This window comes from Castor canadensis, chromosome 1 (genome assembly GCF_047511655.1).
Source record: "Castor canadensis chromosome 1, mCasCan1.hap1v2, whole genome shotgun sequence".
NCBI lineage: Eukaryota > Metazoa > Chordata > Mammalia > Rodentia > Castoridae > Castor > Castor canadensis.
The window spans coordinates 138421084-138442203 of record NC_133386.1 but is presented as its reverse complement, the minus strand read 5'-3'; the positions used below and the strand labels follow the sequence as shown (position 1 = coordinate 138442203).

The 21120-nt window shown below is 52.1% G+C and overlaps 1 protein-coding gene across 2 annotated transcripts in view; it reads left to right on the top strand.

Annotated features, from left to right (window-relative positions):
- Positions 1–21114, top strand: part of Arhgef17 (Rho guanine nucleotide exchange factor 17) — a 57856-nt gene extending 36742 nt beyond the window's left edge. Inside the window, exons 2-22 of one of the 2 annotated variants that reach the window (XM_020176698.2) lie at positions 505–582; positions 5981–6163; positions 8508–8624; positions 8837–8929; positions 9132–9308; positions 9619–9669; positions 9869–9978; positions 10085–10170; positions 12206–12324; positions 12687–12900; positions 13447–13520; positions 13958–14157; positions 14293–14594; positions 15034–15283; positions 15503–15589; positions 15912–15979; positions 16211–16359; positions 17138–17312; positions 17426–17484; positions 17553–17695; positions 19591–21114. In XM_020176698.2, the coding sequence (XP_020032287.2) occupies positions 505–582; positions 5981–6163; positions 8508–8624; positions 8837–8929; positions 9132–9308; positions 9619–9669; positions 9869–9978; positions 10085–10170; positions 12206–12324; positions 12687–12900; positions 13447–13520; positions 13958–14157; positions 14293–14594; positions 15034–15283; positions 15503–15589; positions 15912–15979; positions 16211–16359; positions 17138–17312; positions 17426–17484; positions 17553–17695; positions 19591–19663 (2808 nt within the window). In that variant the 3' untranslated portion in view covers positions 19664–21114. Of the gene's footprint in view, positions 1–504; positions 583–5980; positions 6164–8507; positions 8625–8836; positions 8930–9131; positions 9309–9618; positions 9670–9868; positions 9979–10084; positions 10171–12205; positions 12325–12686; positions 12901–13446; positions 13521–13957; positions 14158–14292; positions 14595–15033; positions 15284–15502; positions 15590–15911; positions 15980–16210; positions 16360–17137; positions 17313–17425; positions 17696–19590 lie in introns of both variants that reach the window. The other variant, XM_020176697.2, reaches the window with a different exon arrangement.
- Positions 21115–21120: the final 6 nt, after the last annotated feature.

Here is a 21120-nt window from a genome sequence, read left to right as displayed (position 1 = left end):
GATCTGTGGCACCGACTTCACATCTCTGGGCCCCGTATCTTCATCTGTAGCAAGGGGTGACAGTGTGTGTACTCTAGGGATGCTGTATAGCTCAGCCAGGTGGGGCATGTCCATAACAGTGAGCAGGAAGGTAGGGTTTTCAGAGTTGGTAGCTAGAGGCATCTACCTTTGCAAATGTCATTCCTTTTCAAGAGACTATCAGGGATGCCAAAAAGTAAGCGAGAGGTCTTAGGACTGCCTACAGCTGTTGTGTGATGGGGGTGTAGGAGGAGTGGGCCTGACTCTGGGCAGGGGTGCCTTTGAGCTGCAGGAGGGGGGATTCCCTGCAAGGGGAGTTCCCGAGAAAAAGCCTGGCAGTGTGGGGTCCAGGATGGCGTGTCAGAACAACCAGGAGCCCTGGGGGCTAAAGGCCAGGAAGAGGGTATGGATGGGTTCTCTGGGGCTGTAGGTGACAGGTCCCAAGTGGAACAAGACACTGCTCACCCTCTCTTCCTGTCCCCACAGGACATGCGGAAGCACGTGACCATGACCCTGCTGGACACGGAGCAGTCATATGTGGAGTCGCTGCGTACCCTGATGCAGGTGAGAGGCCCACAGCTTAGGCCCTGGTGGTGCCATTCTGAGTCTGGAAGATAGTCAGAAAGATGGTGACAAACACATATCATAGACAAGGGGCCAAAGACAGAGAGCTGTGACTTTCGGGAGAACCCCTGATGTGGCCCCAGAGGAGGAAGAAGACCTCTCTAGGGAAAGAGAGAATGGAGGGGCCCAGTGAGGCCCAGGGCAGGAGTTCCTACCCTCTTGTCCTTTCTGTCCCTCCCAGAAGCCCTGGACCTAAGCTAGGGTTGTGTACCCCCTCAGCATACCTCTCTGTTTTATTCATTGTCTGGAATGAAATGTTGGTCACCTGCTGTGAGCTGGCCCTGTTCCAGGTGCAGGAAGCCTAGGGATGAGAAAGAGAGGTGAGCCCCTGCCCAGGAGCTCTCAGTCCTGGTGAGAACAAGCCGGGTATGTGAAGCCTGGAGGGCACCTGCTCAGGGTGGGGTCAGGGAAGGCTCTCTGGAGGAGATGTCTGCTTCTGTCACCAAGACCTGCCTTTTCAGCAGCAGGGACACTTGCAAAGTTGCATCAGGAAGTGACCTGACACATACAGATGCCCATGTGGCCAGCATGGAATATGAGGGAGGCAGGAGCCAGCAGGGCCACACCGTGGGAACCTTGAACACCAGGAGGAGAGCGAGAGCCTGGACCATTGGGGTCTTGAAGAGGCAGTGAGGGGCTTTGAGCATAGTGAGCATGTGGGCAGACTTATGCTTTAGGAAGTCTGTCTGACTGCTAGGAAAGTGAGTGGCAGAAGATGAGGCCAGGGCCAGGACCACCAAACTCAGGCAGGGGCTGAGGCTGCAGGAAGGAAGAGCTGGGGACATACATGAAGAGGTGGGCTCAGCAGGCCAGGCATGGTAAGTGGTGGGCTGTAGGAGGCAAGGGAGGGAAGACAGGGCTATACCTGGGCCCCGGGCTGGGAAAGGTAGGGCACAGGGAAGGGACATGTCTGGGATGAGATGGTGCCTTGAAGTTCAAACCTGTGGGTTCAGGGCAGGACCAGATGCCTGGGCTGAAGTGGAGTCTGCAGTTGAAATTGAATTTGCTCAGGCCACCCAGGCAGAGTGAATGCACAGGGTGAAGGTAGAGCCTGGGCAGCATCCAGAATATTCATTCATTCATCCATTCATTCCACAAATCTGTAATGAGCCCCTTCTTTGTACCAAACAGAGTTCTCTAGGCAGGGGGTGGGAATGGGGACAATTCAGCAGTGTGCACGAGTGACGTGGGCCTGTTTCCTGGAGCTCACAGTCCATGGCAGAGAGCACAGTCACCAGCCAGACAAACCACACATGACCACAAATGGTGATGCCAGAGTTCACGGGAGTACAGATGGTGGGCAGTACTCAACCTGAAAAGGAGGGACCTTCCTACACATGCTGCAACATGGATGAGCCTTGAGGGCTTTTTGCTAAGTGAAATAAACCAGTCACAAAGGGACAAATGCTGTCAGATTCCACTTCTGTGAGGTACCTGGAGTGCTCAGGCTCTTAGAGACAGAGAGTAGAATGGTGATGTCCAGGGCTGGGGGTGGGGGTCTTGGAGAGCTAGCGCTCAATGGTACAGTTTCAAATTGGGAAGACGGAAAGTTCTAGAGGCAGATGGGAACCTAATGTGAGTGTATTGAACTATGCATTTAAAATGGTAAATTTCATATTATGTCTATTTGACCACAAAGAAATACATTGCTTTTATTCTTTTAAAAAGGCACATGGAGCTATGAGAGTACAGAATGGGTCCTGCCTTGCTGTTAGAGAAGGCCTCTCTGAGGTTAGGGTGTTTGGTTAGTTAGGTGTGAGGGGAGGTGGGATTTCAACAGAGAGACCTGGAGGAGACACAGTTCCAGGCAGAGGATACAGCAGGAGCAAAATCCAGGAGACCGGAGGAAACCTGGAGGAAGGTAGGAAACCAAGTGCCCAGTGTGACTGCCCAGAAAAAGGCAGGACTTGGCCATGCAGGCCTGGGGCTTCTGGGCAAGGACTGGGCTCTCTTGTCATCACTGGGAAGCCACAGGGGGAACCCCCAGAATGTCGGGTAGAAAGAGTTGACGTGCACAGGCCTGCAAGGGTCCTTTGCCACCTGCAGGTGAGAGTTGGAGGCAGGAGGGTCAGGCAGTCCCAGGTTTGAGTCACTTGCCTCATGCTGGATTGTCCTGGCATAATCACCTCACTTCTCTGAGCCTTGGTTTTGCTGCAAAATGTAACAACTCATACCTGTCTCTCAGTGCAAAGGTTGAAATTTGATGTTGCCTCCCATCTGTCTGTTGGCAGACAGAGGAGGAGCTGTGGAAAGCTGGGAGCAAGCAGGGCCTGGTGTGTCTTCCAGGCCCAGTGCAGGGTGTGCAGGACCTGTGGTGGAGGCAGTCAAATAGAATGTTGGGTGGAAAGAGTGGATGTGGACAGGAGGATGTCATCTGCACCCAAGGACTGGGGTGTACTGCAGCCCTGAAGTGTGGGAAGGACACATGGCTCAGTGTTTGAACTTGGCTGTGCTTCTCGGCCAGCTGTGTGACCCAGATCATCTCACATGACCAGTCTGTGCCTCAGCTGCCCCAACTGTAGAGTGGGATAGCAATAGCACCTACCTCTAGTGCAAATTGTGAAACTTGTGTATCATTGTGCATACTGCCTGCAACTCTGCGTATGCATGTGTAGTGTTGCATTCCATCATTGTATTAGCCTGCTGAGGTGGAGATTGTGAGCCCCTTTTTCAAAGGAGGAAATGGAGACTCAGAGGTTCAGAAATGTGCCAGGGTCATCCGTTTAATAACTGATAACAGCCAACACTCAGAGTGCCTAACACTTTCCAGGCAGTGCTCCGAGTCCCTTATGGGAGGTGACTCATACCATCCTCACTGTAACCATTTCACAGATGATGAAACTGAGGCACAGAGAAGTAAAGCAGCTTGTCCAGGCTCCCAGTGGGAAAGGGCATAGCCTGGGTGGAAGCCCTGTCAGTCTGGCTCTGTCTTCCCTCTTACCCACCATGTACACTGCTGGAAGCATTGTGTATTCAAATGAAGACTGGACACCATAGCCCTAGCGCTAACTCCCAGTGGATCACTGCCAACAGAAAGGGACGTGTTGTGTTCCTACAGGCCAGGAGTTCAAATAAAGAGGTTAATCCAAGGTTAGCAGCCAAAAAGAGATGGATTTTGAAACCAGATCCTAGGTCCACCCCATTTCCAGGGTGTTACCCTCATCCTCAGAACCTGTCTTGAACCCCAATACTCCCAGCTAAGAAACCCCCTTTCTCTGAACCAAGCCCTCCTTCTTCTGGCACCCTGACGCCCTCCACTCTGCTCTTTTTTCCAGAGTACTTACTCCCTTCTAGCAGACTGCATAATAATTTCCTTTGTTCTTGGACTTGTTTTCTGGCCCCCTCCATTTAGCTGTGATGGTTGCCTACCTTTGTGGGTGTGGGGGTTCTGTCCCCCCAGGACTTCAGGGGGAGCGGACAGAGCCCCAGGACTTCAGGCCATATACACAATAGTTGCTCAGTTGAGCATCTGAGGGAGTGTGGGCGTTAGCTTAGCAGGTTCTGTATGGCTTCCTCCTCTGGCTATTCTTTCCTCGTGACCCAGGCAAAGGGCTAGGTCACACTGGCTGGAGAACTCTTAAGAGCAAGGCTGCCTGTCTCCTCATCGTCATCTCAATCCTTTCCAGAATCCCAACCAGTCGAGAGTTCTGTTGAGTTTGAGTTTCTCAAATTTATTTTACAAAACAAGCCAGATTTTTTAAGTGTTTAATATAAATGTTAGTACAATATCGCATATGCTTTGTCAATAATACCCTCATTTCTTTGGCCTGTAGTTACAGCATTGGCCAGTAGATGGCGACCTCTCCATAAGAGCGCCAGCCACAGAGCATGCCATTCATGCTCCTGGAACTCTACTGAATACAGAATTGAGGTGAAAAACAGGAATTTTAGTCTTAAAACAATGTTTAGATAGTGTCACTGCATGCCTCCAATAACTTCCCAGTTGAACTCCTGTGGTCCTGCCTGCTTTTTGTCTTTTCCAGGATTGGGTCTTCACTTTTTTTTTTTCCTCCCTTTTTTGTGGACTGGGGTTTGAACTCAGGGCCTTGAACTTGTTAGGCAAGCACTCTCCCACCTGAATCATGCTTCCAGTCCTTTTGTTTGTATTTTGGTTTTGAGACAGGTCTGGCTACCTTTGGCAGGACTAGCCTTGAATTTATGATCCTCCTGCCTCCTCCTCCTGAGTATCTAGGATTATATACATGAACCACTATACCTGGCTAGTCTTCACATCTTAACGTCTTAGAAACCAGAGTTGGTCCTGTAATTGGTGACAAATCATGATTTGTTCATTTATTTTTTAGCAGCACCAAGGTTTGAACTCACAGCTTTGTACTTGCAAGGCAGGTGCTCTACCACTTGAGCCCTGTCTCCAGCCCTTTTTGCTTTGGTTATTTTGGAGGTAGGGTCTCGTTTTTTTGCCCAAGCCAGCCTGAACCACTGTCCTTCTCCTATTTTAAGTTTCCTGCCATTGCTGGGATGACAGGCATGTGTCACCATGCCCAGCTTTCTTTCTGTTGAGATGGGATCTCACCAATTTTTTTGTCTAGGCTGGTCTGGGAGCCATGATCCTCCAGATCTCAGCCTCCCAAGTAGCTAGGATTACAGGCGTGAGTCATTGGCACCTGGTTTATTTTTTTTCTTAAAGATAAATAAAAATTGCTGGGCACTGATGGCTTACACCTATAATCCTAGCTACTCTGGAGGCAGAGATCAGGAGATCGCAGTTCAAAGCCAGCCTGGGCAAACAGTTCCTGAGACCCTATCTTGAGAAGAATCATCACATACAAAAAAAGGGGCTAGTGGAGTGGCTCAAAGTGTAGGCCCTGAGTTCAAGCCCCAGTACTGTAAAAAAATAAATAAAAATAATGGTACATCTTAGATTTGATGAAGTGTAATTTTTTTCCTTTATTTCATCCAACTAGATGTAAGCTCTTTCAGGACAGGGATTGGGTCTTTCTTGTTCAGTGCTGTCTCCCAGTTCCTAGAACAGTGCCTGGCACTTAGTTAAGTGTTCAGTAAATATTTGCTGAGCTAGTATGGGTGTGTTTCCAAGAAACCCCGTCTTCTTGCTTTTTTCATCACGAACTGTTTGTTCTTGCACCCAGCAAAACTTTCCTGAGCCCCATCAGTTCCTTCTTGTGCTAGGCCCTGGGCCAGGCAGGAGGGAGGTTTGGGGACAGGTCTTCCCACTCCTCTCCCAGCTTAATACAGGAGATGCAGGAGTCCAGGCACTGAGCAGCAGGCCTGTGTGATTCTGTGGGCACTCGCCAGGGACCTGTGCAGTGTGGTGGGGTGCCACTGCTGTGGGAATGCATACCGAGCCGTGAATCCCCAGGGCTACATGCAGCCGCTGAAGCAGCCAGAGAACTCCTTGCTGTGTGACCCATCGCTGGTGGATGAGATCTTCGACCAGATCCCCGAGCTCCTGGAACACCACGAGCAGTTCCTGGAGCAGGTGCGACACTGTGTACAGACCTGGCATGCTCAGCAGAAAGTGGGGGCCCTGCTCGTCCAATCGGTGAGTACCCCAGATGCTGTCAGGACTCCCTAACTCACCCACCCGATCCAGACACTGACGTTGACCCCAGATTTGACCCTGGCCCTTGAGATCTAACCCCAGAGCTTGGCAGGACTCTGGTATGGATTCCAGCCTCAACTGGATGCTGACCCTGATCCTGAACCTGACCCCAGTGGCTGCCACTGATCCAGACCCCACAGAGGGTGCTGACCTCAACCCCTAGCTTTTTGTTTTTGGTGGGACTAGGGTTTGAACTCAGGGCTTCACACTTGCAAAGCAGGCAATTTTGTCACTCAAGCCACATCTCCAGTCCATTTTGCTCTAGTTATTTTGGAGATGGGTGTCTTTCAAACTGTTCCCCAGGCTGATCTCAAACCACGATCCTCTCAGTCTCAGCTAGGATTACAGACGTGAGCCACTGGTGCCTGGTCCAACCCCTCTCTTAACCCACATCTGAACAACTGCCCTGACCCTGACCCTGGGCACTGACCCTGGCCTTGCACTAGCTCTTTTCTCCATCAGGCATTTTAATAATCATAGCTAGCACTCTTGCACTGGGATTATCCTAAATACATTATATGTATCAACAGCCCTGGGAAAAAGACACGGTTACTCCCCTGATTTTATAATTGATGGCTGCAGCACCGAAAGATAAGCCACTGGATCAGAGCTGTAGGCTGTGAGTGGTGGAGGATTCGACTCCAGGAAGCCTGACTTCAGGCCCTGGCTCTCTATTTTATGCGACACACTCCCTAGTCCTGTAAGCTTTACATGGTCCCCAGCAGTGACTTATTTAAAAAAAGAAACAAAACTAATAAGGATTTCATTAAATGTCTATAAAATATAACATGCCAATGTTATGATGGTGCATGCCTGTAATCACAGCTACCAAGGAGGCGGAAGTAAGAGGATCAAAGCCCAGACTCTACCTGAAAAATAACTAAAGCCAAAAAGGAGTGGCTCAAGTGGTAGAGTGCTTGCCTAGCAAGTGCGAAATCCTGAGTTCAGTCCCCAATACTGCCAAAAAATCTTTTTTAAGAATGTCATTTTTTCCTTGTTAAATTTAGTGTTTATTTATAAGGATTTAATTATATTTGAAAACGTTTAAGTTAGAATTTGCTATTTTGCCAGAATTTCCAAAAATGCATGATGATGACTGATAAATTATAGCTAAATGCAAACTAAATGGTTACTCAGAGCCACATAATTTTAAAAGCAAAATTATAAAAGTTCTTCCAAAAGTTTTATAAGCAAAAAGCAAAAAAAAAAAAAAGCATGTCTACTTCGGGATGTGAGTGAGTTTTAATGAGTTCATTGTGATGTGGGGAGGGGCCCTCAATCTAGAAAGATCTTAGACTGTCCCTGGTGACCTGGAAACTGATGTGGTCTGCCAGGGGTGAGGGGACCCCACCTCCAGTGAGTACCGGTGTCTCCATCTATCATCACTTCAGTGTCACTAGGCTCGGCACCCTGCCTGGGCCTGGATGTTGACCTGGAAGCCCTGTGCCCCACTCCCATGGGACACAGCCCAGGTGCTCAGGATAGGGGTGGTTGGTGAGAACTGTCCTGAACAGAGGCAGGGACTCTGAGGCCTAGAGAGGGCCAGAGATGCTGCTAAGCTTATCTAAGGTAATTTAGCCTCTCCAAGGTGCAGCTGAGACAGAAACCCAGGTGTCCTCATTCCCAGCCAAGGCTTCTATCTAAGAACCTCCAACTTTAGCCTGCCATCATCCAGTCAGCAGTTACTAGCCACCAGCCACATGATCTACCCTAAGCCAGGCTTTACCGTGGCTGGGGGAGGAGTTCTGTGCTTGGAGAGGGAGAACTGATCTTGGGACAGAGAAGCCAGAGGCCAGAGCCCTAGTCAGGCAGGGAGTGTTTCCTGGTGGAGGCAGATCTGGAGCTCAGCCCCAATGGTGGGTGAGGTGGGACAAGGAAAGGTATTCCTAGGGAAAGGACTGCAGGAACAAAGGCTACGTGACTGGAATCTGTGTGTACTTCAAGGACAGTGAGAAGGGAGACCTCCCTGGCTGGACTTGGTTCAGAGACCTCAAGATGGAAATGCCCAATTGGGACCAGGTCTGAGCTCACAGGACACATCCAGGCATACATACATAAGTTCCCACACAGACTTACACAGATCAGATATACCCAGGTGTGTGTACACACACACACCCCACAGTCACACATACAGCACATGTATACTTAGAGAAACAACACACAGCACAAGCTTGATCCAACCGAGACTGTGTCATTTCTAGTTGAGAGAAATCAAGACAGGGTTGAAGTTGAAAGCAGGATAGGTTAGGGACACAAGGTCCCCAACCTGCCTCCTCACCCACAGTTCTCCAAAGATGTCCTGGTAAACATCTACTCTGCCTATATTGATAACTTCCTCAATGCAAAGGACGCCGTGCGTGTGGCTAAGGAGGCAAAGCCTGCCTTTCTCAAGTTCCTAGAGGTATGTGGGCCAGACCAGGGGGTGGAGCAACCCTCACCTCAGGCCAGCAGTGAGGGCCCCAGGAGCTCCCAGCTGGGCACATGTCCCTAGCCAATGGGTCAGCCTTGCCCTTGGACTGAGCTGCAGGGGCTTGCCTAGAGCCTGACCCTGGATATATCTTCCTGGTATGCGCTTCCTCATTTGGGCTCCACACACCCTGCTTCGGATTTCAGCAAAGCATGCGTGAGAACAAGGAGAAACAGGCACTGTCTGACCTCATGATCAAGCCGGTGCAGCGGATCCCACGCTACGAGCTTCTGGTGAAGGTGGGCATGGGGCTGGGAGGGCATGTGGGCAAGGCCTGGAGGCATGGGGGACTACATGGAATCCTGAGGTCCCTGCCAGGCCATGGTCCTCAGAGATCAGTCAGGAAAGGGGTGTTCCTTGTATCTTACCCATAGTCCCTCCTGCTCCAGCAGTCAGCCTGGGGCCCAGGGGCAGCTAAGCAGGTCCCCATTCCCACCCCAGGACCTCTTGAAGCACACACCTGAAGACCACCCAGACCATCCACTTCTGCTAGATGCGCAGCGGAACATCAAGCAGGTGGCTGAACGCATCAACAAGGGCGTTCGGAGTGCTGAGGAGGCAGAGCGGCACGCCCGTGTGCTACAGGAGATCGAGGCCCACATTGAGGGCATGGAGGATGTGCGTGCCACCCTTCCCTGCCCACCCTCCCGTGTCTGTGTCTGACCTACCTCCATGTCTGCATGTTGCCTGGAATTGTGACTTGTCCACATCTGCATCTCTGTCTGCTGTGAGCTTGTATCTAAGATTATACAGCTCCCATCTGTATCCTCTGTCAGTCTCTGACCATGTAGCCTGGCCTGGCAGCACCATATTGGGAGGGTGGACAGGATGTTGTTTCCACTGGCCTGGCCAGGGAGTAGGCCAGCGTGTTAGTGAGATAAAAATTAATAACTAGCTCTTATGAAGCCATGTCCCATCTGCCCCACAGCTCCAGGCCCCTCTGCGACGGTTCCTGAGGCAGGAGATGGTCATTGAAGTGGTAAGAAGTTCCACTGTCTGCCCACCTCACCCTACCTCCTTGCCTCAGTTTACTCTTCTCATTAACTGCTTGCCCACAGGTATCCCTTCCACCCAGTAGGAACTCTGAGCCTCACTGTCCCCTTGGGCACTGTGGGCAGGTGGGTGGGCTTCTTCTGGACTGTGTGTACCTAGCCTGAATCCTGCCTTGGGCCCCACAGAAGGCAATCGGTGGCAAGAAGGACCGGTCCCTCTTCCTGTTCACAGACCTTATCGTCTGCACCACTCTGAAGCGAAAGTCCGGCTCTCTGCGGCGCAGCTCCATGAGCCTGTGAGTGGCTGGGTCGAGGCTGGGTGTTGTAGGCAGGGGAAGCAGTTGTCCTGCCCTGGGCCCCGCTTCTCTGCCCTGTCCAGAGCATCCCACTGACTGCCCACAGGTACACAGCAGCCAGCGTCATCGACACGGCCAGCAAGTACAAGATGCTGTGGAAGCTGCCGCTGGAGGATACAAGCATCATCAAAGGTGGGGCAGGCTTGAGCCTCCCCAGGGCTTGTGGTATTGGGATGTTCCTGTGAGAGTTCTGGAAGGTTTGAGGTGTGGCCAGTCTGGCTGCCTACCCATCTGCTTTTTTCTTTTGGGCCTCACTTTTCATTCAATATAACAAGGTTAGTGTGAAGGACTGGTTTGGAACTCGTGGAGCTGGGGCCAGACCCACCTACCCATGCAGACCTCCTTCTGAATGCAGGACCCAGGCTGGCAAATGGCGCTAGGTAGGGCTGCAGGAAGAGCAGGCCTAACTGCTGTTAGTCAGAAATTCGCTGGAAAGTTCATTTTCATGCCTAGTGTTGGGCAGTGTTGGATGGTCTAGCCTGGCAGTGTTATATCTGGGGAACGGAGTCCAAGCAAAGGGTGACTGGAGACGTCTGTGTGGTCTGGGCTAAGTCTAGCAGGAGCAGAGACAGCCTCGAGGTCTGCTCCTCCTGCTGCCCCTCTCTCTTCCTCTTGCTGTGAGTCGCTCTGTTCTCACTGCTCTTAGTTTCCTCTGTTTCCTTGTAACCCCAGTTAGTGACGAGGTCCAGGCTTTCAATGGGCCCACCTGCAGAGGGACCCCCAAGTGAACCCAGGCCTGTTGTGCAGATCCCTGTGCAGGAATGCAAGTGCTGGCGATGATTACTGGTCCACCTCATCTCTTCTCAGAAGCAGGCCACTGGACCTTCAGCTCAAGTGCCCACTTTTGGTCCGTTCGACTATGGCCAGAAGTGAGGCAGGGTCGTATGGAAGAAAACATGGCTGCCCAGGCAATGAAGGTCGGGCTGGGACATTGTTTTAGTCTGTATGAACTGCTATAACAAAAAACAAAAACAAAAAAACCCCACAAACCACATAATATATAAGCAAGAATTTAATGCTCACAGTTCTGGAGCTCAGATCAAGTGCTTGACCCCAGATCAAGACACTAGCAGATCAAGGGTCTGGTGAGGGACCTGGTACAAGTATATGTTCTCATTTGGTGAAAGGGATGAACAAGCTTTCCTAGACCTTTTTATAAAGACACTAATTACATTCACAAGGGTGCTGCCCATATGGCCTTGTTACCGCCCTGAGGCCCCAGCTCCTAATATCAACATTGGATTTCAACATAAGAATTTTGGAGAGATGTGAATAGACCATAGCAGAGCTATCCCAAGCCTTGGCTTGTCTAGTCCACACCACTGCTGTCTACTCAGCACACTGTAGACACAGTACCACAGCCTTTGTGTTGCACCCCCTCCTCAACAAGCTGCCCTCTCCCCTCGGGGGTCCCTGGCTACAGGGACAACTCAGAAATCACTTGCCAATCTTGGAATCTATTTTTCCTGTAGTTCTGTCATGATCTCATCCAGGTCTTTCTGCAAGCTGTGGCCCAACTATTCCACGTAGACACACCACTAACACGGTGTATAAATAAGAGCAGAAGCCAGGAAAACCTGTCATTTAGGAAAGAGGAAAAAAAAAGCTTCCTGTCCCTTGATTTCAAGGCTTGATGTCCACTGGACCAGAGTGTACATACACTCCAAACCAGGCAGTGAGGGGTGGGGCACCCAGCTGGCCTGTAGTGCTAGCCACTTGGCAGTGGTCAGCTGTGGGATGAGACTAAGAAAACCAGGACACCAGCTCATTGCTCTCTCCTTTTTGGGGAGTTGAGTCCCTAGGTCAGCAGATTTTACTGCTGGGGCTCTGCCTACTTAGCATTTCCTCACTAGAGGCTGCATCACTGCTGCAATCCTGTGTCCACTGGAGCCCACATAACCCGCAAAGCCGACTGCCTTTTCATACTTTGTGCTTTTCTGGAGAGTTCTCCCAGGTCATCCTGTGTCACGTGACTCTGAACCAGGCCCAGTCCCCTGATTCCAGGCCTGGGGTTTCTCTGGAGCTGCCTTAACTTTGCTGTTTAAACTTGGGGTCTGTAAGCTCTCAGTTTATCAAGCCAGTCCCCATGCTCAGCTGTGCGCTGTGCAATGAAGGAGTGTCTGTCTAAGCCTGACCTCATCTGTCTATCAATGGCCTTCCCCACCAGGGGTGTCCCAAACCACCAATCGGGAGAGCATCCAGAAGGCCATCAGCCGCTTGGATGAGGACCTGACCACCCTGGGCCAAATGAGCAAGCTTTCTGAGAGCCTCGGCTTTCCCCATCAGGTCTGAGCCCTCTGCCTGAGGCTGGGGAGGTAGGGCTGAGGGTTCTCTAACACTATCTAAGGGAGAGACACAGCCTTGGTGTTTGCCTGAGTACAAAGATAGCCGTGTCACTTATCTGAGGGGAAAAATAGATGCTCACCTCCATTTGCGGGGAGTACCATATTCCAGGGTGGAGACATGGCTCCATCTTATCTGAGGGGCAGAGAGAGCCCATCCCTGTCTGTTGGGGGGAGTTCTGGTTTCCTCTTGGCCTAAGGGAAGAGATAGCATTCTACTTGCCATCTGAGGGGAGAGACAGGTCAAGGATAGATGCCTTCTATGGTAAGACCTTGGGCCTGAGGCCTGGACCCTCTTCCCCACAGAACCTGGATGACGCACTGAGGGATCTCTCAGCCGCCATGCACAGGGACCTGTCGGAAAAGCAGGCACTGTGCTATGCGCTTTCCTTCCCACCTACTAAGCTGGAGTTGTGCGCCACCCGGCCTGAGGGCACTGACTCCTTCATCTTCGAGTTTCCCCACCCGGATGCTCGCCTGGGCTTCGAACAGGCCTTTGATGAGGCCAAGAGAAAGCTGGGTGAGCCAGGGCCCTGCTGGTGTTCTCCCAGAACCTCTAGGCAGTGTCTGACTTCAGAAGCTACAAATCCTGAAACTGCAGTGTTCAATCAGCTGACAGGGAGGGTAGACTGAGACTTCTGCACTGAAACACAGATTTATGGCCTCCCAAGGTCCTCCCTGGCAGGGAGAGGACCCCTTGGACAGAATCAGCTTAGGGCAGAGATCCCATCATGGGGAATGACCAAAGCCCTCCTCATCCTTCTCCTCCAACCTTCCCCCTCCCCACACACACACAGTGTGGCTGGAAGAGGGAAAGCTATCAGAGTCCATGGCATAGAGCCCTCTAGTCTAACACCCTCACTATACAAATGGGAAAATTGAGACTAGGGGCAAGCAGGGTATAACTCATAGCCTGTCTTTCTAGTGTGGCTGGGATCAGGCCCTCACTAGAGACATCCTGAAGAGAGGAAGGGAAATTAGTGCTGGCAGGACCAGTGTGAGGTAGATGCTAAGCAGAGTCTCGCTGTACCCTGTCCTCTTGACTATCTGTCCATCTCCATTACAGCATCAAGCAAAAGCTGTCTAGATCCTGAGTTCCTGAAGGCCATTCCCATCATGAAAACTCGCAGCGGCATGCAGGTGTGGTATACTCAAGGGCCACCTGGGCGCAAATGTTCAAAGCCAGCACATGCTCATCAACTCCTGTTTCGTGTGCAGTATTGCATGTGCAGCTTACCCACTGCAGTTGCTCCCTGTGTCTTTGAATGCTCAGCTCTCCGTGCATACATGTGGACACTGCGTATGTGTCACACCTGTGTGGGCATGTGTCTGCGTAGGTACAAAGGTACCAGTGTCACATGCTACATGCGCGCATCTGTGATCATATTTAGGGTGTATGTGGATATGATGCGAGTATCATAGGATTTGGATGATACGAGATGGAGAGGGCTGCAAAAGGAAGTTTGGGGGTCCACAAACACCCATGCAGGCCTGCTACCCTCCATTCAGCAGGGGTCCCTGGTAGAGCAGGATGTTGGCACCAATTCTTCATTCCCTGCCCATTTTTCCTCCTGCAGTTTTCATGTGCAGCCCCCACCCTCAGCAGCTGCCCAGAGCCTGCCCCCGAGGTATGGGTGTGCAACAGTGACGGTTACGTGGGCCAGGTGTGCCTGCTGAGCCTGCGTGCCGAGCCTGACGTGGAGGCCTGCATCGCAGTCTGCTCAGCACGAATCCTCTGCATTGGAGCAGTGCCAGGCCTGCAGCGTCGCTGCCATCGGTGAGGCCACCTGCAAACCTCTGAGAGGCAAACCCCTGCCCCATGCATGCAGAGGCCACCCTGTAGTGGTGGGCAGGACCAGGTCAGAGTGCCCAAGCTGGTACCTTCTAGAGGCTCTTGTCCCTTTTCTCTCAGGGAACAGTCAGAGTCACTGAGGAGCCCTCCAGAAACCACCTCTGAACCTGCTGGGCCAGAGCTGGATGTCGAGGCTGCAGCAGACGAAGAAGCAGCAGTGCTGGCAGAGCCAGGACCTCAGCCTTGCCTACACATCTCCATCTCAGGCTCTGGCCTGGAGATGGCACCAGGTCCTGCTGAGGGTGAACCCCGCCCTGAGTTGGTGCCGTTTGACAGCGACTCTGATGATGAATCTTCACCCAGCCCCTCAGGGACTCTGCAGAGCCAAGCCAGCCGGTCCACCATCTCCTCCAGCTTTGGCAGTGAGTGTTGGATTTGGGGCTGTCAGGCAAAGTGGACTGCTGGGAGGAGGGGGTGAGGAGGCACTAGTGGAGGTAAAGGCTGGGATTAAATGTCTGGACGTGAGCACATGCAGCAGTGGGGGCTGGCAAGGTAGGTGGGGCCTGTGCCACTGAGGACCCAGAAGGCAGTGGGACAGACAAGTGGAATTTTGAAGACCCTCAGGCACCCAGTTAAGGAAGATGGTTTACTAGGCAGAGTGGTTGGCCCCTTTGGCTGTAATCTGTGCTGTCCATGAGCAGATGCCTGAGCAGATACAGAGGCCTTGGGGCTGGAAAGGAGTGACTGCAAAAGGCATGGCCAAGAGGGATGCAGTGAGGGGAGACTGAGGTCCAGAAAGATGTCAAGTGTTTGGCCTGGCGAAGGGGAATGGAGACAGAGAGAGACCTTTGTCCCCTTCAGATGAGGAGACCCCAAGCTCCAAGGAGGCCACGGCAGAAACAACCAGCTCAGAGGAAGAGCAGGAGCCTGGCTTCCTGCCCCTGTCTGGCTCCTTTGGGCCTGGCGGTCCCTGCGGCACCAGCCCAATGGATGGAAGAGCCCTTCGCCGCTCCAGCCGTGGCTCCTTTACACGGGGCAGCCTCGAGGACCTGCTGAGCGTGGACCCTGAGGCTTACCAGAGCTCTGTGTGGCTGGGCACTGAGGATGGCTGGTAGGGGCAGGGGAGGGACAGGGGACAGAGTGCCAGAACCCTAAGCTACCTACTCTGGAAGTCCTGAAGCGGAAGGAGGAGGGCTTTGGGTCAGGGCTCTGGTGTCCTGCCAGCCAAGGATACACAAGCACCTGACATAGGGGAGGTGGGAATAGAGGAATGACTCCCCAGGCTGGTGTGCCCGAGCATTTGTCACAGGTGCTCCCCCTCCATCCACAGTGTCCATGTGTACCAGTCCTCTGACAGCATCCGTGACCGCAGGAACAGCATGAAGCTTCAGCACACAGCCTCTGTAACCTGCATCCTGTAAGGCTCCAGGGTGCCCTTCCTGTCCAGACCCTTCTCAGGCACAGCACACAGGCCTCCTCCGTTCACTGGGCCCCTTTGCTCTACTGGCTCCTCCTTTCTTGGTGTGGGGAGGTGAAGAACAGAGGCCTGGCCTAAAGCCAGCTATGCCTCTTACACACAGAATTTGGGCATATCACTGCCTCAGACTCCCCCACCACCTGGGGAACAGGGTGACAGAAGGTGGTGTCTTGGGAGCCATAGCCTTTCTACCTGATTCTCCTGGCTCCAGGTAACCCACTTTGGCCTCCTAAAGTCTCTGAATTCTTTTTTCCCTGCCCAGGTATCTAAATAACCAGGTGTTTGTGTCTCTGGCCAATGGAGAACTTGTTGTCTACCAAAGGGAAGCAGGTGTGTGTCCCCTGTACCAGCCCCATCTAGATCTACTCACTGTGGTAGAGCTGTCTTCTGGGTGGCTGGGGTCCTCCAGACCATAAGTCTGGAGATGTAGTGATGGGCAGTTCCCAGGGCTTTGCTGTCCTTGCTTATGAATGGAATATTCATGTCTCTTGCCAGGGGAGATACGGCTTAAATTCAGTACTATACTGAATTTCGTGTTTTCTTTACCTTATCCTATTCCAGGCCGCTTCTGGGACCCCCAGAACTTCAAATCAGTGACACTGGGTGCTCAGGGGAGCCCCATCACCAAGATGGTGTCTGTGGGTGGACGGCTGTGGTGTGGCTGCCAGAACCGAGTTCTTGTCCTAAGCCCTGACACACTGCAGCAGGAGGTAGCATGGAGGGGGGAGGGCGACAGAATTGGTGATTTAGGATGAGCTGGGTCCATATGAGAGGGAGATGAGATCATGGGGGCAGAGAAGCATCCAGATGAGGATTGAGACCTTTCCCTGACCCCTGTTGCTAGCCTTCTGTAGCTGATGAGGAAGACAGCAAGTGCCCTGTGTGTTAGAATCCCTCATTTATGCTCCTGCCCACACTCTCTCTCAATGCAGGTATTGGGGACTGTGAGGGCTAGAAGGGTCCTTCCAGATTTCATCAGCTGTTAGTGTTAGAGTCTGGTCTTTAGTCCTGGCTTCATTATATACATGCCAGAGGTTTCCAGCTTGGGTGGTATCCAGGAGCCACCAGTTCCCTTGATTTCCCTCTATTACTCTGTCACTGGCTGGGCTGGAGGCCAAAGCCTGGGTTCACTGGCTATGTGACCTCCTGGTCTTTGACTTTCCCATCTGCCCATGGAGAGGTCAACAACTGGTCTTAAAACCCTTCAGGTTTTGAAGTTTTCTGGTCCTTAAGTTACAGGGGGAAAGGGCTCCCCCACCTTTCCAATTCCCGAGGATTAAGTTGGGAGACACTAGTGCAAACAATCTTGGGAGGGTTGATCATCCAGACCCAGGACCAAGGCTGGTTTGCTGTACAACCAGGTGGGTGTCTGGAGAGGTTGGGTAGGAGTTATGAGGAGGAAGGGGTGGACACTGGTGCCATCAGACAGGAGGGGCCAGGGTAGGCCTGCTAGTCACCATCTGCTCTCTGCCCTCCCCTCATCGACAGCACACATTCCACGTGGGGCAGGATTCAAGCCGAAGTGTGGCTTGCATGGTGGACTCCAGCCTGGGCGTGTGGGTGACACTGAAAGGTAGCGCCCATGTGTGTCTCTACCACGCAGACACCTTTGAGCAGCTGGCAGAGGTAGACGTCACACCCCCTGTGCACAGGATGCTGGCAGGTACTGACCTTGCACTCCTACTGCACCTTCCCTGGAAGGCTGTCTGCCCTGTCATTGAGGAGGCAGAGCCAGGGCCAGCATTTGGCCCCAGCGCTGGTCTGTTTCCCACCCAGGCTCAGATGCCATCATCAGGCAGCACAAGGCTGCCTGCCTGCGGATCACAGCGCTGCTGGTATGTGAAGAGCTGCTGTGGGTGGGCACCAGTGCTGGTGTCGTGCTCACCATGCCCACCTCTCCCAGTACTGTCAGCTGCCCACGGGCACCTCTCAGCCCTACTGGCCTAGGCCAGGGACACACTGGCCACGTCCGCTTCCTGGCTGCAGTCCAGCTGCCCGATGGCTTCAACCTGATTTGCCCAACCCCACCACCTCCCCCAGACACAGGTGGGTCTGCATATCCTACCCGACCCAGGGGTCCTAGACTTTTGGGTTAGGACTCCCTGCTGCCCTGCCAGCAGAGGGTTTAAGAGGGAAAAGAAATGTAATACAGAGTTGGAAGTGCTATATATTAGAGGAAACAGGTACAGAAACTCCAAAAGGGAATCTGCTAGGATATCATGTGAATGTATGTTTGTGTGGTTTGTGCATGTGTGTGCATGAGATCTTGTCCAAAGAAGTATCATGACCTGGGCATGGTGGCACACGTTTATAATCCCAGCCACTTGAGAGGTAGAGGCAGGAAGATCGAAAGGTTGAGGCCAGCCAAAGCAAGGTAGTGAGACCTTGACTCAAAATCAATGTAGAAAACAAAGGGGCTGGGGGCGTGGCTCAAGTGGTAGAGTGCTTGCCTAGCAGGTGTGAGGCTCTGGGTTCAACCCCAGTACCGAAAGAAAAAAGTGTCGTGGGAGATAGGAAGTGCTAACGAGTAGAATATGGCACAGGTAGGATGTGTTTGTAGGAAATACATCGGTTGTATGTGTTTATATGCAACAGGAAATGATGTTTAGAACAGGAAGTGGATTCAGAAAGTTATGTGCAGGCAGGCAACAGAAATAGCACCAGAAAAGAGAACGTAGAGTAGTGTATAGGACAGGAAGTGGGCTGGAAGAACTAGCGAGTGAAACTGGGAAAACAGAGGTCACAATCAGAAAAGTCTTGCTTTGGCAGGGCAAAAGGAGGTGGCAGTGTGAATCAGGAAGCAGTAAAGCCTCAGTGAGGAGTTGCCTGTGTCTAGAGACTGGAGCTCACTAACTGAGAAGGGGCTGTCGGAAACCAGAACATTGTGTAGAATTGTGCAGCGCTTGCTAATGGCACACGTTCTGAGAAAGGCATCATTAGGCACTTTCGTTGTTGTGAGAACATCATAGAGTGTGCTTCGTAAACCTGGATGGGATAGCCTGCTGCACACCTGGGCGATAGCCTATCTATAAATGGAATAGCCTCTTCCTCCTCGGGCCACGAGGAACAGAACAACACAAGATTAAGTCAAGAGCTGCAGTAAACGTGATGTATGAGGCTGCTGCCAGCTAACAGGGCAGACTGTTTACAGTGAACTTTTGCATATGTAAGTAAGAGTACGTTCAAATTCAGTATAGAAAATGCACATTCATGAGGCCCTGGGTTTGATCTCCAGCACAGAAGAAAAAATACATAAACCAGTAACATAGCTGTTTATTAGCTGGCCACCAGTGGCTCATACCTGTAATCCTAGCTACTCAGGAGACAGAGATCAGGAAGATCAGGTTCAAACCCAGCCCCAGGCAAATAGTTTAAAAACCCCATCACAGAAAAAGGACTGATGGCATGGCTCAAGTGATAAAGTGCCTACCTAGCAAATGTGAGGCTCTGTGTTCAAACCCCAGTCCCACCAAAAAGAAAAAAAAGTCCTTTGTTAAGTATTACGTACTGTGTGCAATTGAGTGTGCTGCTTTTACACCAGCATCAACGCAGGCAGGTGAGCAGTGTTGCACTGTTATGAGGGTGGCTGGCACATCACTAGGTGACGGAAATTTTTCAGCTCCATTATATGTGCTCTGTCATTGATTGAAATGTCGTTATGCAGCATGTGACTATAATTATAATGAAGAAGACCTTATATGTGCAGTAATCAAGAGAGACAGTGGTGAAGTTACTTGACTAGAAAGTCCAGGTAGGAGATAAGAAGTCTGAATGCCAGGAAATGGGTATTTCTTTCCAAATAAAATGTTCTGGGCTAACAGGAGGTGGGATTCCCTATAGGAAGGGTACATGTCTTGCTATCTTCTGGGGTGTGGAAACTCAGGCCATGATAGGGCAGTGAAGCCACCAGTGACCTCAAGTCTTCCCCCTTTGCTCCCCAGGTCCCGAAAAGCTGCCATCCCTGGAATATCGGGGATCCCCTCGGCACCGTGGCCCTGCCTCAGCCAAGCCTAAAATGCTGGTTATCAGTGGAGGTGACGGCTATGAGGACTTCCGACTCAGCAGCGGAGGTGGTGGCAGCAGTGAGACCGTGGGCCGAGATGACAGCACAAACCACCTCCTCCTATGGAGGGTGTGACCCTGTCCACTGTGCCTGGGACTCATCTGCCTACCTGCCCTCAGTCTGCTTGCCTCTTCCCAACCTACATGCTGACCTTGACCAGCGTGTCCAAACAAAGGAACACCCATGCCTGTATGGGCTCTGTCTCATTGTCACAGAAGCACTCCTTGATGGAACACCTGCTGGCCAGCCAGTTCAGGCCTCTCCCACCCCCTGACTGCTCCCGGTCATCACCCGGGTGGGGGCATGCAGACTGCCCAGGACCTCTGTCCCTGGAGCTTCTACCAAAGACACAGCTGGACCTGGACCCCACAGGGCTGGGGAGGTCATGTGCAATATTTGGAGGGTTTTCCGGGGCAGCAGGAAGACTGAGGGCAGCATCCTTTCCCGTGTACAGTATTTATGTTCCTTTTTAGATGAGTACTTTCCAAAGCACTTATTTATGCAGTGCCCTGGGGCTGGCATGATGTAAGGAAATGACAGGAGGAAAAAGCCTATTTCTGCCGAGGGGCCACCCTGGGACCCTGATCCAGCCTTCCTGAAGGGACCAATGCTCCCAGCGCCCCCAGTCTCTCTTTCTCTCTCTCTCTCTCTCTCTCTCTCTCTCTCTCTCTCACACACACACACACACACACACGCACACACACTGCATGTTCAGGACACTGAAATACTGCCCCTTAAACCTTCCTAACCCACCCTGATCCAGAGGCCAGGACCAACTGCCCTCAGTCACCCAAACAAGATGACTATTAGAGGGCAGTGACCCCCTACTGGGGGGCCTCCAAGGCTTTGCATTTCCCAGGGTGTTGGTGGTGCCTTTAATGGCGTCTTAATTGGAGGATACTGGTGGAGTCTTGGACAGGGCTTCCTCTCAGGTAAGAGAAAGGGGCCCTCACTCCTCGAAGTCAGCCCTAACCACAGCCCTTGCCTCCCTGTGTCTCATGCACTGGCACTTGGGTCACCTTGGGGGGTGGTGAACCTAGGAGCTCCCTCACTCTGACCACTGAATCCCTCTCCTCACAACCCCTCCTGCCAGGGGAGCCAACTTCAGGAAGGCTTCCCCTCACCCCCAAAGCTGCGGGGCTGGTCATGGCTTCTTTACTGGGAAGGTTCCTACTTGAGAGCAGCCTCTTCCCCGCTTCCCAGGCTGCAGGAAGCCACCCTCAGCCCTTTGCTTCAGCTACAACTCCAAAGGTCTGGTTTCAGATGGGTTTGTTCTGTTTGGTTTTGCTTTTGTTTGGGGTGGGCAGGTCATTGCAGTCTTAGATTATGTTCTCTTGCTACCAGTCATGTATTAACTCTCCTTGGATGAAATTTAAAGTCAATAAATAGAAACACCAAATGACTCCTC